We start from the raw sequence: 17,773 nt of genomic DNA on the forward strand, positions 1-17,773 counted from the left end.
AGTGTGAGAAAGTAAGTACACCCATACTGCTGCTACAAGAATTAAGAGGGTAAGTGGGGGCAGGTGCCGCTAATCAAATGCACCAGTAGGCTGAACTCTATTCGGCTCAGTAATAATTTGATCTCTTTATAATCTTATTGGTGTGGTGTGACCCCCCCCCCCACAGCAGTCCCAGTTTTCTCATGGGGTAATTTTTAAGCCCATCCCTATACTTAACTGAACATCAGTGAGTGTGAGCATCTCTATGAAAGTAGGGGTTCTCTTACTCTGCCAAAGAGGACAGACATTAGTGTTGATCTTGGAGGAAGGAACTGCTCTGGGAAGTCCATCAATCTAAAGCAAGAATTTTGGCTTTTGTATTTATTTTGTAAATAAATCATGTTGATGTTCATCTGAGGTTGTATAAGTCATTTTAAGACTTGGTAAGGATTCGATAATTTATATTATATATAGGGTGCAATACTTTCCACGACTGCAGATCTAAAATTATTATTATTATTTTTTAAAGTCGAATATATGAAGCCACGTGTTAAAAGACCACGTTGTTTCCTTCTTATTCCGATCTACCGTTGTAGTTCGTGCTAGTACCGCGTCTGTCCGCCAGGGGGAGTCGCCTCTACACATTCTGGTGCCAGAGCAGGTGTAGCGAGGTGAAGCATCGCGTGTGGCTCGGCTGTTTCCGTCACGGCTCGGCAGTGAACCGCTGTGGATGTGGGAATGCGGTTGCCGGAGGCTGTGGGCATTGCTGGACACTCGGCGGAGATGTACGCACGGGAGCAGGAGCCCACAGCGGCTGGCTGTCGTCCAAGTTAACGGGCTGTTTTGGGGATGTGGGTGGGACCCCCGGACGGCTGGGTGTCGCTCGGAGCAGGGCAGCTGGGTGTTTTCTCCCCCCCCATTTATACAGCCTGTGATTTTTCCTGCACGGTAGGGGAATAAGAGAGACGCCAGGAAGGATTCCCCAGCACTATGGAGCCACGCATTGCAGACAGCGTGAGTACAAACGCACAGACACCGGCAGAGCCCTCGGGGGACTGGGCTCGCCTCTGCTGGAACCACTCATCAACTTTTCCGCGACCTATTTTATTGACAGGCAGACGCGTCACTGCTTTCTGCACCCCGATATGTAAAAAACATGTTTTCTCCCTCTCTCTCTCTTTGTTGAGCGTTGCGCAGGTGTCCAAACAACATTGAGATAAATTGATAATTAATTGTGTGTAAGGAGCTCGCGCAGTAACACAGACGCACCTGCTGCCGTCAGAGGTCGGCTGCTGTGAGTTTTCCGCGCCGCGCCTGACGGCTCATCAGCGGATTAATTTCTGAGGATCTTCTCCTGCCTTTTGTTGCTACGGCGGTTGCTACTGACGACCAGTGAATCCAAAGTCGTAAACAGACGGACCGGCTGTAAATAACGGGCTGTCACAAGTTCAGTCCTATATTATAATGTAGGCGTGGGCTTTTTCCTTAACGCACTGCTTAAATCTGACCTTCTGCTGGTAAAGACAAGGACAACCACAAGTCTGTGTGACATGGTTACTAAATGTAACACGACCTCCTGGGTTACTAAACGCAACCCAATTTACCAGTGCGAAAAGGTATCCCCTCCCTCTGTGTGTGTGTTTCTTTCTGCGTGTAGGATTGAGTTAACTGCAGCCAAGTAGCCAGATTACCATGGATTAGCTGGCATTTAAAATAGTCACGTTATCCCACCAGTCCCTGCACAGTCAGCTACAACAACACCTTTTAGGTTGCCTGCCAAATGTTTCTGCAGTAAAGGAACTTAGGTTGTAAATGGGAACCGGATGCAGTTAAATAGGGCTGGATGAGGTTCTGCTTTCACCTGATGCAGCTGATTCCTGATGAGACCCTCACTACAGGTCTATCGGTCAAAAGAGTTCATGCAAAGATACGAATGAAGCTGACCCACCTTAGGGGCATAGACGTTAAACAGACTTTTTAGGATGTAGGGTATTTTAAAAAGATTTGGTTGGTTGGTTTGTAGGGTAGGGGTTAATTGAAGGTCTTGAGCCACTGCTCATTTCTTTATATTTGGCTTGCAAAGGTGCAACGATTTACTGAAACGTGTTGAACAAACGTGGAAATACAGTTAGTGAGGCAAAAACACCCAGCTTTAAAATCAATATTTGGAATGATCACCTTTATTCGTCACACAACCTGAACTCAACAACCTAAGCTTTCTTGTCATTTCTTCTTCAGCAATATTTCTCCAGGCTTCTTGAACGACATTCAAAGCTCTTCTTTGGAGGTTGGCTGCTTTTTGTTCTGTTTTCTGTCAAGATGATCCCCACACTGCTTCAATAATGTTGAGGTCCGGGTTCTGGGGAGGCCAATCCATGACTGAAAGTGTTCCACTGTGTGTTTTTCTATCCAAGTATGACTTTACTGCACTGATGGTGTGTTTGGGATCATTGTCGTGGTATTACATGATGGATCAAAATCTGATGGTACTTTTCTGTTTTCATAATTCCATCAATTAAGACCACTTTAAAAAAACTGCAAAATATAAGCAAAAGAGCGGTGGCTCAAGATTTTTGCACAATACCGTATATATTCAAATTAAATATAAAAGTAAAGAAAATCCATTTGAATAATTTAGCAGTTTTTTTAAGTGCTGGTTTTAGGCTTTCTAATGCGGTGATTTCAGCCTTAGCTCATTTATGTTCTGTGATTGTTTTATTTAGTTTGTTTATTTAGTTTTATTTTTTTTTAATTCACAAAAAAAGCATTATTATAATATACTAAAAATAATAAGTAGTTGCAGAGAGAAAACTCTGTGTGCTACATGGGCGTGTTTGCTGTCCACACTATATAATCTACACAAAAATAATCTATTAAGTGTTTATTCGTTTATTTTTTCCCCCAGAAAATATTTAAACCTGGCGAGTAATGAGATCTGGTGTCATAATGAAATGATCACAATATAGCGGTGTGTTCATAATATTAAACATAACAGCCACTGCAGACACTGCTTGATTTTCAAAAAGGCAGTTTCTTTGCAGTATCCAGTGTTCCCCTTCAGCACAGAGTCAGAGTCCTGGCCGGCTTCTTTTTTTCTTTTTTTCAATCAAGCCAAAGTCAAGAGTCTGGCGTGAAAACAGCTTAGTGCTTTCAATAAAATCATTAAAAAGCTAAAAGCAGACAGTGTTATTTAATCCCAGAGGACGTAGACGGGCTGTTAATGATGAATGGGATCCTTCAGCTTTGACCTGAACATCATCTGTTTTATTTTTCCAGCGTGAAAGGTGACAGTGCAATGAATTGCAGAGCATATGACAGTCAGCTGTACACACTGTGCTGCTGCACATAGAGGCAACAATACTATCTGCATCGAGGTACTCACACACACACACACACACACACACACAGTTTTGTGTTTGTTTTTTGTCTTCATGGTCTGTTTGCAGTGGATACATTTTCCATTAGATTAGATTTTATGTATTTGATGTAGTTGTATGTCCAGTGTTATTGCATGTTTTTCTCATGTTTGTGTGCATTTAATTTGGAAATTAGGGATGCACTGATCCAGCTTTTTCCATTTCAGATATTATATTATTATCTTCCCTTCTGGTATCTTTGGATACAGTTGCTACAGATACAGATCTAATTTAGTACCAGCGTTAGATTAATAAGCTGTGTTCCTCACTGTGAGGAAGACACGGGGAGCCATTCTTTTAAATGTAAGCAACCTCAAGCTCAAACATTTTTAATAAGTTAATAAAATGAAGAATAAAAAAAGGTTTTTATTATTTGCACTAGTAGCTCAGTGTCAGAGTCTTTACTGTGTACTGGTGTTATTTATGGTTACTCTAGTTTCTGCTTTTCCTGCTCCCCGTCTCACTGTGACTGCATCTCCTTCACAAGTGTGTGTGGAGCTGGTAGGTGTCAGGTGAAGTGGAACAATAGCAATCAAGTTGACATATTGCTATATGTCATGTTAACTGTAAGTGAAATACAAGTTTCACAGCAAGAGTTAAACTGCACTTAATGAGAGTGAGAGTGAGAAGTTTACTGGGAGATCTTCATGTCTGAGGCTTTTCATAAGACACATGAGCACAGTTTGCTATAAAGTCAGAAACTATAGCAAACATGCAAAGAAAACTTTGAAATGACTTTAAATTGATGCACTGTTGCTGACTCGTTCCAGGATAGAATTAAAAAGAATAGACTGGCTCCTTAGAACAGGCCAGTGGACTGATATCTAGTCCAGATTTTTGAGTCAGGATCGGCTGGATATTCGATCCAAATATCGGATCGGTGTATCCCAACGTCAAACATCTAATTCCTGTGCACCAAATTAGGAACAAAGCATCTAAAAGTGTGTGTTCTTGCTCACCAGTTGTGGAGTCTGTGAAGCAAACAGCAGCATCATGTTCTACGGTTCTTCTTCTGGGGCGAGTATGTCCCTGCCGTCCAAGAGCCGCTTGAAACGTCAGAGCAGGACCTTCACACAGGTGCTCACACACAAACACTCAGCATTCACAAACACACTCACAGAAGAAAGCTTCAAAACAGAGGTCAAAATAACTGATTAAAAGAAATAAAGTGAAATAATACTGGTTGCTTGTTTGATGTATTGTGAACACTTAGTGTCCGTTTAGCTTATGTCCCAGCTACATTCTCCTCCGATGTGTGAAAACCCTTCATCGTGAATTTCACTTTGCTTAGAGGTCTAAAAAAATACATGTATCAAATATGATTCAGTTGGCTTTAAAAGGTTAAAAAAGAAGGCGGCTGGCCTTCTGTTTATCATGTACACCATCATATTAGGTGAGGTGTTAAAAAAGGCCTGGTTCATTACCATCACTGGAGCTTAAGGCTAAAACCATTGTGAGACCTTGTCGCCAACCCATCATGTGACCTATTGAGGTCACCTGAGGCAAGGTGTGAGTGAAGGTAAAAGCACCTGGGATGGTATTTCAAGACTACATCGCAGGGGGCTGATAGCTGGCGTTGTGGGCCACCACCTCTGCTCAGTGGTGGTCGTTCACAGTGGACATAGCTGGACTCCTTTACACTCTTTCAAAACCATCTGTCTTTTCAGTCCAAAAGGTGAACAGTGGCATTCTCGAAGGAGGGTCCTCTGTTCTTTAGGTGCAGGTGTACAGCTGCACTTTAAGGACAAAGTGCAAAGTTTAAGGTTTAAAGGATCTCGGTGGTGAAGTTACAAACGTGCAAGGGATAAAAATGAAGCTTTGAATGAAGAACAAAATCTAAGAGCACCATAGATGTTAATGAGAGGACGACCTTGTAGAGGGCAACCCCCAAATTTGTAAATCCAGCCTGGTTTTCTCTTTTCATGGGCAAAGTTGTTATATGGAGATTTCCATCAGTCTCTGCTTTGTACTATATAACCGAGAAATGTCTAGAAATTCTGACCAACATGGAAGAAATACACTGCATAAACTTTTAGCACATGTAAAATAAACAACTACAGAGACTGTATGCAGCACAGTTGACTACTTAAATATCTTTATTATTATGTATTAGGAGATATTTCAGCTCTCCATTAAAAATGGGTGTGCTTTATTTTGTGACTGTGCATGCTGGCTCACTGTCGTGACTTGGCGGGGCGCTTGATGGACCTGAGCCAAAGTCACTGTTTCACCTGTGCTTCTCTTGCTATGACAAGTCACATTGCCTGCCCTAAAAATGTGTGGTGAGCACATCTTCATCCAGCGTGCTGATGAGGATGTTTATTCCTGAGATAACATAAAGCCAAAGTCATACACGTGTGTTTTTTAATAGCTTGGGTAAACATGCAGATCCTTTTAAGAAGAAACTGTACATAATGCCTGTCACTGGGTGGCCCTGCAGTACATTCACTGTTTTTGTGTGTTTGCCAGGTCCTGTACCGTACGTTAAGCTACAGAGACCGTGTTCCTACAGACACTGGAACAAACACCCGAGGGGACCGGCGCTCGACGACTGAGCCTCCGGAGCGGCCGGCCGACGACCCGGCTGAGCTCTCCACTCAGAGCTCGGCCCCCGGCGTGTTGAAGATTTTCGGAGATGAAATCTGCGCCGGTGCCAACTACAAGAGCGTCCTGGCCACGCCACGCTCCAGTGCGCAGGAACTTGTGAAAGAGGCACTCGAGCGCTACTCGCTCAACAAGGATGCTGCCCACTCTTATGTCCTGTGTGATGTGATCGGACGTTTCGAGGGAGGGGGCGTGATCGGTGGGGGAGGAGGAGGAGGGTGGCGGACTGAATGCTTACGAGCGCTGGGGGACAATGAAAAGCCGCTGTTGCTCCAAGAGCTGTGGAAACCCCGAGAAGGACACGCACGCCGGTTTGAGCTGCGCAGGAGAGCAGAGGTGGAGGAACTAAATGCTAAGGAGAAGGATACGATCACGGCTGGTGAGGAAACGCACAAAGAAAGAGGCACAGACACACACACCCACACAGGTAGTCAAGTACACACTCAGCAGCTGGTCTAATTCCCTTCCTTTCTTAACGTGTCAAACTCAGCAGAAAAGCACAGCTCGTTAGCTCCTCTGCAGTGCGTGTGTGTGTGTGTGTGTGCGCGCATTCGCGAGTGCAAGCGAGGGAAGATGCAAACCTTTTGTCATAGTTATTATATATATCCTGTAGACAAGATATTGTGCCTGCATATGTTTATACGGAGGTGCTGCGAGGAGGAGGTATGTAATTTAGGTTTCTATCAGAGGCACAAACTCCTGTGCTTTTACACACACACACAGACACACACGGCGCATAGTGCAGGTGAGATGCTGGACAGCTGGTCGATTGATTGAGTGAAAGCTGAAGCCTTCAAAACCGGAGGTGTGGATGGGTGTGGGCACTCTGTTTTGTAATGATTACACATTTGTACTACAGTGAAACGGTATCACTTCCTATTAAAGTACCTGCACGATGCTGCGCACACCTGGGCGAGATTCTCTCTGTTCGGTAGATTCAGGAAGCTCAGGTAAACAGCAGTTGTGACTTTATATCTGCAATGCAGCACTATGAACACTGATCCACACTGAGCCCGTGTACCGTTGTTGAAACCATGATGTGACCTTTTATGCGTAATTGGTTTACTGATTGATGAAAAGTTTGCCATTTACACATGCACACGCAGCAACTGTGGTTTTTTTGGTAGAGATGGAGCAAGTATTTTCAGCCTCACTGTCACACATAGCTGCAACACATTTCTCATGAAGCATGCCAGGGTTTACTGGTTGCTATGTCAACTTACATGCTGGCCAGAGAGTCGCTTAGTAATCTGCATTGCTGTTTGTGTATAAAGACGCTGAAAAAATGAGGCTTGTTTATGGAGGGATGTATTACCAAAGAGTAAATAACCCATAATATTTTCTAAGTGTAGGCTCTCGTAAGAAAAAAATGGATAGTGGCAAACTATCCAACTCAGAACAACAGTCACATCAAGGCACTTTATATTGTAAAGAAAGACCCAGCATTATTAGAAAAGAACAATCACTGTGGGGAAGCACTAGGTGACAGTGGGAAGGAAGAACCCCTTTTAACAGGAAGCTATCTCAAGCAGAACCAGGGTCAGGGAGGGACAATCTGCTGTTTCTGGTTGAGGGTGAAGGAAACGAGGAGTGTTTTGGGGTGTTTTCACACCTATAGTTTGTTTACTCTGGTCCAAATCAGTTGATGAGTTTGTAAACTTGTAGCTTTTCCCTGTGGTTTGGTTTGTTTTCACACACAAAAAAAATCCAAGTCAACTCCAAGCAAACCACGTGAAAGTATTCAGTCTGCTTATTGGCCACATGGGCCTGGGGTGGAGCATAAACGAACCGCTCTGGAGTTCGTTTAGAACCACACCAAGACCGCCTCCTCCAAAGGGTCTCGTGTGGTTGTTTCGATCTGCACCCGAGTGTGATTACTCTGTACACATCTGCACAAATGAACTGCACCAAGACGGAACACGGAACAGAGTGTTCAATCTGTCTAGTGGAGATATCATCTGATTTCAGGAGCGGGACCACTCCTCCTTCACGCCCCCTCCGGCCTCAGGCTATAAAAAACCCCCTTCTCCAATACCTGCTGTTCTCATTTTCATGCCCCACCCTTCCCCCCCATTTTCCCTCTCTTCTCCTCTTCTCCTCTCTTCCTTTCCTTCATTCATTTCTCGTTGGTACATGGGGATCTGCCCGGCCCGGGAGCCGTCGCCAGTCACCTTCGAGGCCTTCCCCAAACCGCAGCACCAGTTCACACTTCCTCATCCCTCATCGCCCATCGTTACCGAGGATGTGGTCCCAGCTAGTGAAATTAAGTAAACCCTGAAGATGTGAAAACACGCTTAAATTCAATTCAGGACTTTACAGGGATCCTAATACTTGCTATTCCTTCCTGTTCAGGAACCATTTTTGTCATTTATAATTTAAATCTCCAAATGCCAGCTTTGGGCATATTTTGGATTTTGGTAGTGCTGGCATCTTTGGTAGTAAAAAACCCAGATGTGACAAGTAGTATGAACAAGATTTACAAAGTAGACTTGTTTTTTTACTCAGTAAGACCCAAAATGAGCCACTGAGCTCATAAACTCTGATATTATAGTCCTGTGTCCATGTTTCATAGTAACTATGAGCCAGGCACATTATAAAAGGCTGACTGTCTGTATGTTAGCCCTGCGACAGATTGGCACACTATGATAGGTAGGCTCCAGCCCCTACAACCCTAAACTGAATAAGTGGAAGAGAATGGATGGATGGATGTTTTGAACCTGGACATCAATAGCAAGCAGAGAAACTAACTAGCTTTCTAAAAACCTATTTGGGCACAAAGTCAGCAAACTCATCCTATAATCCAATTTGACTGGTTAATCTATACAGTATATAATTTTATGCCCTGGTGACCATTGGTTTATTTAGATAACGATTTAAAATGACTCCCCAAATATGTGCCTAGAGGGAAGATGGCTGCCTAGTGTTGAGACTTACTTCTAGAAAAGGCTTTAAAGGGATTTCAGAATGGCATGTTGTGCCTGTCTCTGGTACTGTTGGATAATTGTTTTGGTCAGTAGAGGAAAAGTATTTGTGCAGACAGCAGCATAAGATCTTTAAAGCAGAAGGTTGGTGGCAATTTTTAATTTTAATTCTAATAATTTTAATTTTAATTAAAAACCTGAGCAAACTTTTCTGAAAGGTTAGTTTATGTGGTTGATGAGAAAAATTATTGTGCTAATAGAAATAAACTGCAGTAGTCACAGACGTATCACAGTGTACATGGAAGTTAAATACACAGGTTTTGACTACACTAAAAATTGTGTCAAAGGACATGATTACGTCTGTGTACTGGGATAAGGGGACTATAGTGTATCCTTCACTATATAATTTCTCCGTTGTCATAATGTTTTCCACTTTGTTTTGTAGGATTTTAACCAGTAAAAGCTCTTTCCCATCAAATGAAAAGTATTATATGTCCTTAGCCTTAAATGTTCTACCTGTCACGTCACTGAGGTAATCTGCAGACATGTTTCTCTTCTGCAGCATCATCCACATGAATGGGTTTAAAGCAAGGATGGCACTGGTTTAAAGGGGGATTCTTACGGTCAATGTGTTCATATAACCAACAGTGGTTGGTAACTGTACTGGCCTCAGTTCATTATATAAAAACAGTAGCAGCTGAATAATAATTTTGTAAATAGTTCTTTTTCACATCTTTCTTTTTATTGGCTAGTGACAGACATGACTTCTTCTTTGTAACTGTGCCTTTGACATTGAGGCTAATACTTTGAGTATATCGTTGAATAATCTGCCAGTTGAGGACCTGAGGCATTTGTTTCTCAAATTAGACTCTCTGATCTACTTGTCCTTTTGCTCAGTTGTTAACAGGGACCTCCCAGTTCTCTGTCTGTTCCGCTTAGAGCTAATTTGAGCTGTGGTGTCAAATGACTGTTATACTTTTTTGTAAAAGAAAAACCAAAACACTTTTTGCTGGTGCATCAAGCGCTGAACTAACCAGATTTATCGCTCTTTTAGTCAGCATGGTTAACATGATCTGTGAGCATTTTAAACTTAAATCCGGTAACACAGCGTGGGGCTGGAAATATAGACTGTACATAGGCTTGGGAAGCCCTATTTTGAATCCTCAGAGTTAGCACGTCATGTTGTTTTGGAGATAGAGATACAGATATCAGCAAATTAGTGTTATGCAGCATGATAATAACATACTAGAAATTAACTCAGAAAAAGTGGAGCACAGACTTGATGAGCTCTGGCTCCCATGATGCAATTGTTTTTTTTTTCTTTCCCATACAGTTTGATTGAAAAGACAAACACTACAAACACAGCAGAGAGGTCTGATTGGGTGACAGAGGTGATGCTTAGCACACGTAATTCGGCTACACCTCCTTTTGTCGGCCAATATGTCAATCAAAAATCTGATTTAAAAAAAAAAATATTTAAATGACATTAAAAGCATTTCTGATCATTTAATGTTAAAGGTTAAATAAGAATGACACTATTAGGTTGAAAAATATTTAGTTAAAAACTCACAGAGCATTTGTAGTTGACCTAAAACATTTCAGCTGTAGCACCTCCCGCACCACCACCACTGCCAGACACCACCATGTCTTTCTGTTTTCCCTGTTTGCTCTGTTTTCTCTGGGCAGCAGTCGTGGAAACAGTAGCATAGAGACTGACGCAAATAAAATTAACTACAGTGTTTGCTGTAAAGGAAAGTTAGATCGGCCAGTGCCACAGTGAGGCTCAGTGATTTTTATTTTGTTTTGGGATAAAGTCAATGCTCTAACACACACATGACCTTCAGCCTGCTAGACTTTGTCTTTGGTTAAAATGAGCAATTGATTGTTGGATTTGGCATTTTACTGGATTTGTAAACAAATGAAGTACAAATTATCACCAGTGTTAATATTTAATTAACTAATTCTTCAGTGTTTTTGAGACATTTTTAGCTCTATATGGAAAAATGCAGCTTAATTCCCCTTTATATAGTGTGTGAGAGCAGCTTTAACAACTAACACATATTAATGCACATGTTCATTTTCACACTAACCTTTTCTCAGTGGTGTTATAATGCTAACAGAATTCACAGCCTGAAGTCTTTTTTGTCTCTGTCTTTCACTCGTCTTTTTTCTCTCCTCTCTGTGTGTGAGGTGCATGCCCATGTGTGAAACTTCTCACACACACTTTTTAAAAACGAGATTGCACTTTAAAGGTACTCCAGGATTTTCAATGTGTACTTAGCACATCACAGCCAAATTATTTTACTTATCATTAGATGTGTAATAGCTGTAAAACCAAGGCTATAGATGTGATACAAAGGTCTTGTGGCCTGGTCGAACTTCCCATGATACACTACCCCACCCTCTGCTTCATCCACTGCCTCCACCTATATCATTATGTTTCTGATAGATTTTAAGTTTCCAGCAACTCCGTGCATGAGCTTCAGAGACAGTGCTGGTGACTTAGCCGAGCTTTATGAGGAAATATGGTTTACTGAGCTTCTCTTTAACACAGGCTTTGTGTTGGTGTAAGCCACATATGTATAAATAGATGATAAATGAAGACATTTGATCGGGCTGCACAGTTATGAACAAAATGACTGTCACGATTATTTCGATCATTATTGAGATCGTGATTATTTTCCAAGCTTATTTAACTTTTCTCCTTCTTATTCAAATAAATTCAGTTTAACTCTTTAAAAAAATAAACCTTAACACTAAATTAAATCAACAGGAGCCCTGCTTTCACTTTTACATTGTGCTTCATTCCTGTTAGTTAAAACATCTTTGGAGATAAATAAGGTGTTTATTTACCTGACCTAAGTGCATCTCTGTGAAGCAAAATATAGTTCTCCATTTCCCCTGTGATGTTTTGCGTACAGCGCAGGTTTTGCCACGGTATCTTGTATCTTTTGCGTTCACCACACTGCAGTTTGTGGTGTTTCAGGTGGCTGAATAACTTGGTTGTGTTGCTTTGTGGTGCTGACACAACTCTACAGCATTCTTTGCATTTAATTTATTTTCAGTTACCATCACTGGCCCTAATTCCTAAGTATTCCCCAACGATGGATGATAATCCACTGTGAGGGACAAACCCTTCACCGTCTGGTGTGCCAGACATGTGGATTTTGTCGTCTTTTAACGTAGTGTTAGTCGTGCAGACTAGTCCCTTCAAGCTGCGTGGTGCGGGGACCAGCTGTGATGTGGTCAGGTGTTTATTTTTTAGGGAGCGCTTGATTTTCTTTTACTTAGCATTTTAATAGGCAACAGTATCATTCAGTCATGTTCATTTAACTGTGGGAAGTGATCAAGATTAAGATGAGTAATAATATTTCCTGATAATTAGTAATGCACTCATGATGCCTATGCTAGCTAGGCACCACTTTGCTCTGTGTGCTTTTTAAAAAAAATTTCAATCCAGTCATGATGTAAGTAATCACGTCTGCTGGAGTTTCACTCCTCCCCACTTGGCTAGAGTTTGTTTCTACCAATGAACAGTTAACAGCAGTTGTCTGCAGGCTGTGAAATCAGGGATGATTATGTTCATGCAGTGAGCAACAATTTTTCTCTGTATTCCCCACTAAAACTTAAAAGCACCGTATCCAGGGAGCACCTTGCGTCTTGTGCTCTCTAACTGGGATATCCTCCAGCCTCTAGTGACCCTGTATTGACTCTTAAGGAAAATGGATGGTTAAACAATATGCTAAAAACTCAAGTGTAATCCTGAGGGTGGATGTGGAGGAATTGTTAAACTCCCAATTATCATCCATCAGTGGTATACTTGACGCCCATTTTTACTGGTTTTCCTCCCCTTGAGAGCCAACAGCAGACATCCAATTTGATATCACTGCACAGCATCTAAACAGATCCAATTTAAAGATTGAAACACGCTAAGTTTCTAATGGAAAGTGCAGCTAATTTGTCAGTGATGTGTTAGTGTGAAAAATCCTGTGCCTCACACCTTTAACTGTGTATCTCTGTTTCTACTAACGGCTGATGTTTCTCACTTAAAGCACAACAGACTCACTTTGCTCCACAGTGCATGTATTGTGTCTTGTGTTGTGCGGATGGCGTGTGTGTTTGGGGATTGTTTTGTGTCCTTGGTGTGGGGGTGTTTTCTCACCTTACCCCCCTTCCTAACCCCTCCCACCCTGCTGTAGGGCCCAAAACCCCACAATTCCTGGTGGCTCTAATGGGTCGGTCTGGGCTGGGCAAACACAGGAGCTCCCCCCTGCGGTGTGGTCGAGTGGTACAGTCCAGCTCTAAAGGTGGGGACTGGCCTCAGGTAGGGTGGCTGTTAGTCATTGCCATGAAGACCACCTCTACCTGCGTTGTCACCAGTGCCACCCCCATTGCCAGTGATTTTCTCGTGTGTGGGTAAATCTGTGTGAGCCATCGCACGGCCTCAAACATCCTCAAACTCAAGCCACGGCAAGCTCAGTTCACCTTTCATCTGGTTCACTGTTGTCAGCTACATGTGCTGCTCCATCCAGCACCATTAACTTCATCTGACTTTGACTGTCTCACTCCTGCCTGGATTTGTTTTGTTGGTTTTCACTCAGCTCACACATGACGTATGCATTTGTGTTACTAGAGTCTGAGAAAATGCTTCAACCAGACCTACTCAGTTTACCCATCTGTCAAACATACATGTTAACAAAGTAGATACCAGGTTTAAGCACACTTTCTCCCTTTTCTCTTTCATTCTTTGGCTCTCCTCGCTCCTCTTTATTATTCTCCACCTGTTCTCCCTCTTGTCCTTCTCTCTCCCTGCGTGTTCTCTGGCTTGCTGTTCTTCATAGATATTAATGCCCAGGCTCGTAAGCTCCAGAGGAACAGGGCGAAGGGGACGCTGACCCTGCCCCGATCCAGCAACTCATCCTTCTGTCGCAGCCTCAGCGAGACTAGCCTCAACCAGGTGGGGCCTCCTGCTGAAGATGATCGATTGTTAGTATTTACTGAACTGCTTATAAAGTGCATTCAATCTTAAATGTGTGCATGCGCATCCATCTGCAGCTGGGATTGGGAGAGGAGCCCAAGCGTTATTACTCCACCCTGCCAGGACCACTGAGGGGCCGAGAACGAGAAGGGACCTCCAGCAGCCGGAGAAAAGAGGAGGGCAGTCAGGGAGGAGGAGGAGGAGGGGTGAAGCACTCTCTGTACCAGTCCCCTCATCTTCTGCTGCTTCAGGGATTCAATCGGCAGGTGAGGGTTGCTGAAAAGGTGCACGTGTCGTATCGGAGACCTCTAGTGTGTCTGATTTTTTTGTGACTTCTTTTGCTTTCTGTGTTGCAGGACTGCTTGGTGTATCTGCTGAACAGAGAGCAGCACACGGTCGGTCAGGAGACTCCGTCAGCTCGTCCCAACATCTGCCTCTTCTCTCCCGACATCCTGCCGCTCCACTGCCGCTTACGCCGAGTCCCCGCGCCCCGTCGCCACGCCAGCAACAACAACAAGGGAGAAGAGCAGGGGGAGAGTCAGCGATTCTGCGTTGCAGTCGAGCCCGTGCTCAACGCCACAGTCCTGGTGAACTTTTCCCGCTGCGAGCGTTCCACCACGCTGCGCCACGGTGACCTCCTTTCTTTCGGAGCACATTACATCTTTCTGTACAAGGACCCCACAGGTTCTAAGCCGCTACCCGCGCAGACCTTGGCACGCCTTCGCACGCTGGGGCAGCTTTATGACGCAGGGGCGGAGGAGGGAGAGGGCGGGGCTCAGACTTGTAAGATGTGCGGCTCCGTGCTGAAGGACAGAGCAGCGCAGGTGTCGAGCGCCCCGGCGGTCAGACGCGGTTTCAAACCTCACCTGGTAAAACCCCGCAGCGTGGGGACGTCAACAGGAGGGCCACTTACTGTGTCAGGGGGTGATGGAGGAGGGAGAGGAGCTGGAGCAGGTCAGAAAAGGAGGCTGCAGCTGGAGTTTGACCAGGCTCATGAAGACCAGCTGCTAAACAGGATCGTGTCTCTGATAGAACCTGGAGGTCAGCAGCCTGGCTTACTGTAATATAAAGATTATCAAAAACATTAACTGAACCTTTTTTTTTTCTGAGGTCCAGTTAAAATGATTTTCTAGCAAAATTACAAAACGGTATTTTGTGGTTCTTTATCCACAATGTGTTATGTGAGACTTTTGCTATTCAGTGATGGAAAACATTTCAGTTCAAGCTCAAAAACATGGAGAAATTCAATTTGAATACTTTAAATTCTCAATAGAGAGAGTCAGGCAGATTATTACATTACCGCCTTATTTGTGGGAGGATAAGGAGAGTATTTCATCAGCAGTTTTCGTCCTTGTCCTGCTGCGTACAGATCATTAACAGTGTCAATGCAAACATAAAAGTTTAAGACTTGAACAGCAGCTTCTGGTTTTACGATCCCTGACCACGTTATTCTTCATATGCCTTCCAGCTGAAATTAGCTTCAGTGAAGCCTCTAAATTATTCAGTGTGTTTTCAATAACTCGACCTGTGTCCTCTGCTCAGGAGATGACCACAAGCTGACACCTGCCTACCTGCTGTGCATGTGCATACAGCACTCTGCATCGACATTCCCACCTGGAAGTTTCGGAAAACTGCTGCTCAAGATCGTCCGGCGAATCCAGAGCATAGCATGGGTCAGTTTCAGCTTGTTACTGTGTCTGTGTCTCTCTGTGGTCCCTCTGGCCTCGTGTGGAGAGTTACCGGTCAGTCATGTCAGGTCAGGTGAATCGTTAAACAGGCTGCCGTATCACATGTTTTATACTGTGTTACACTCCAGCCATGCACAGTCGTCTGTTTTAACTAAACCCCTGCTATGCTTGTTATTTGGCTTTCACATAAAAAAACCTAAAGCAGAAGATTTTCACCCCCTAAGCTTTACTTTTGGCAAATACTCATTTTACCCCTCCATACTCTTCTTCGGTAGTTATTCCTAAAGGGATCAAATTTACCTTCATCTCCTCGACACTTGTTTCCCAAACAACTCCACTTTATCCAGCATTGCATAAAGATTTGATGCCAGCTTATCTGATATTTTAATACCTTACTGCGAATATTTTGTAACCCTTTTTTCCTACACTTTGTAATAAAATGTAGGAAATTGTCCCGCTGCGGTGAGAACAGCTCCCTGATGCGTCTCATCTTATGAGTTTAGTCAGTTAGTTGTTGGACTAAAGCCACAGTCATTAAAAGAACAGTACTTCTGAGTGAAACGATGTTTCCTGAAGGTTTATGTTATATTGAAAGTGTGAAATTTATAGAGCTGTGGAGTTGCTTCAAGTGAGATGGCCAACTGCTGCAGTTAAACACTGGAGGAAGCCCCAAAACTTTATTCAGTTTATGGCTGCTGGTTAAAAGGAAGGTGTGGTTTCTTTCTTTCTTTTTTTGTTTAATTAGTTTTTTATTATAATTAGGGTGATTTTATATCAGGACAGTGGAGCATGAGGTAATTCTCAACATGTGTCACTGTGGGTTTGTAAATGATAGTGGTGCTAGTTCTTACTGTAGGTTAGCAAAAGCGTCATGAAGTGTGCTTCTCCTACGCACGCTGTAAAAGTTTAATGAGCGCTTAATTGTTCTGTGTGCGTGTGTGTGTGTGTGTGTGTGTGTGTGTGTGTGTGTGTACGCCCTGCAGGAGAAGACAAAGGAGCTGGCGCAGAAGCAAGCTCAGCAGTAAGTATCAATTTCCAGCTCGTGTTAAAAAATAGGAAGCTGACAGTCTCATGTGCCCTGCATTTTATTTTGTGTGGCTGCTTTAAGCCCTGACCTTTTATAGAGCATTGTTTTGAACTTGCCAGAGACTCGTGACTCACTTAACATTCAAGACCTCCCAGAATATTTTTCTACTATGAATATATATAAACATCAAACGCTCACGATATGAAAGTACTGTCTGCTAGATTACGTTAACAGAGAACAAATGTTCTCTGGCATTAAAAGATCTTTTAACATGCTACAAACTAGTATGACATCGACCGTGCTCGTGTGAGAATAGCACACTTCATAGTCTGGGAGCGATTGGTCGTCCTTTTTCTTGCCTCTTGCACGTTCTAGTCAGGCAGCTCCCTCACCTAAACCACAGTGAGTTATTGTGCATAGTGAGAATGCATCTGAAGCAAACTATCATCTGCTGTGTGCTGAATGTGAAAATGTCTGATTGTTGGCTAAATCCTGACCCAACTGTCCAGAGGTCACGTGTGAAAGCGGTTTATGTAGGAATGTGCATGGTGTCGAGAAGCCTACCTGACTGTGTGTAACCTGTCTCTGCACGTCCAAGTAGCCAAGATCCGGCCTCGCTGTCTCTGCTCAGCATCTCAGACCTGGTCCCAGACCTGCAGACCATTTTCTTCTGGATGTCCAACTCTATCGAGATCCTCTACTTTATACAGCAAAGAGCGCCAGCATACACACACAGCATAGAGACACTGCAAGGTACACACACACACACACATACGCAAAGTCAGAATGATGAGTGTGGAAACAACTTGGAGTCATTACTCACACTGACATACAGTAGATACTGACACAGCTACAGCCCTCCTTCTCCCTCTGCCTGTATATATCTTAAGTGTGACTCCGTCTCCATCATCTGTGTCTAGGGTCAAAGGAGTCGTTGCTATCAGCGACCATATCAGCCAATGAGGAGGCTATGACAATCTTGGAAGAAGTAATCATGTACACTTTCCAGCAGTGTGTCTACTATATCACCAAGGTAATCTGTCAACCCAGCAGCGGTGCTATCTTCTAAATGACCAAGAAGGTTTTTGTTGTGTTTTTAAATTGCACCGGATGAATAATAACACACCTTTGTGGGCACAAAGAATGCCCGGATGGTGTGA

General features: G+C 43.4%; 1 protein-coding gene across 5 annotated transcripts in view; it reads left to right on the forward strand.

The window, feature by feature from the left end:
* Positions 1–680: 680 nt before the first annotated feature.
* The window catches only part of radil (Ras association and DIL domains), a 31,149-nt gene continuing 14,056 nt past the window's right edge, over positions 681–17,773 (forward strand). For 2 of the 5 annotated variants that reach the window (XM_005460727.4, XM_013264557.3), the window contains exons 1-12: positions 681–993; positions 3,256–3,353; positions 4,358–4,472; positions 5,865–6,378; positions 13,120–13,227; positions 13,762–13,877; positions 13,976–14,164; positions 14,255–14,939; positions 15,441–15,571; positions 16,570–16,607; positions 17,212–17,366; positions 17,534–17,646. In XM_005460727.4, the coding sequence (XP_005460784.1) occupies positions 4,389–4,472; positions 5,865–6,378; positions 13,120–13,227; positions 13,762–13,877; positions 13,976–14,164; positions 14,255–14,939; positions 15,441–15,571; positions 16,570–16,607; positions 17,212–17,366; positions 17,534–17,646 (2,133 nt within the window). In that variant the 5' untranslated portion in view covers positions 681–993; positions 3,256–3,353; positions 4,358–4,388. The remainder of the gene's footprint in view (positions 994–3,255; positions 3,354–4,357; positions 4,473–5,864; positions 6,379–13,119; positions 13,228–13,761; positions 13,878–13,975; positions 14,165–14,254; positions 14,940–15,440; positions 15,572–16,569; positions 16,608–17,211; positions 17,367–17,533; positions 17,647–17,773) is intronic. The other 3 variants (XM_013264556.3, XM_013264558.3, XM_013264560.3) reach the window with 3 other exon arrangements.

The sequence above is a fragment of the Oreochromis niloticus genome, linkage group LG6, assembly GCF_001858045.2.
Source record: "Oreochromis niloticus isolate F11D_XX linkage group LG6, O_niloticus_UMD_NMBU, whole genome shotgun sequence".
Classification (NCBI taxonomy): Eukaryota; Metazoa; Chordata; class Actinopteri; order Cichliformes; family Cichlidae; genus Oreochromis; species Oreochromis niloticus.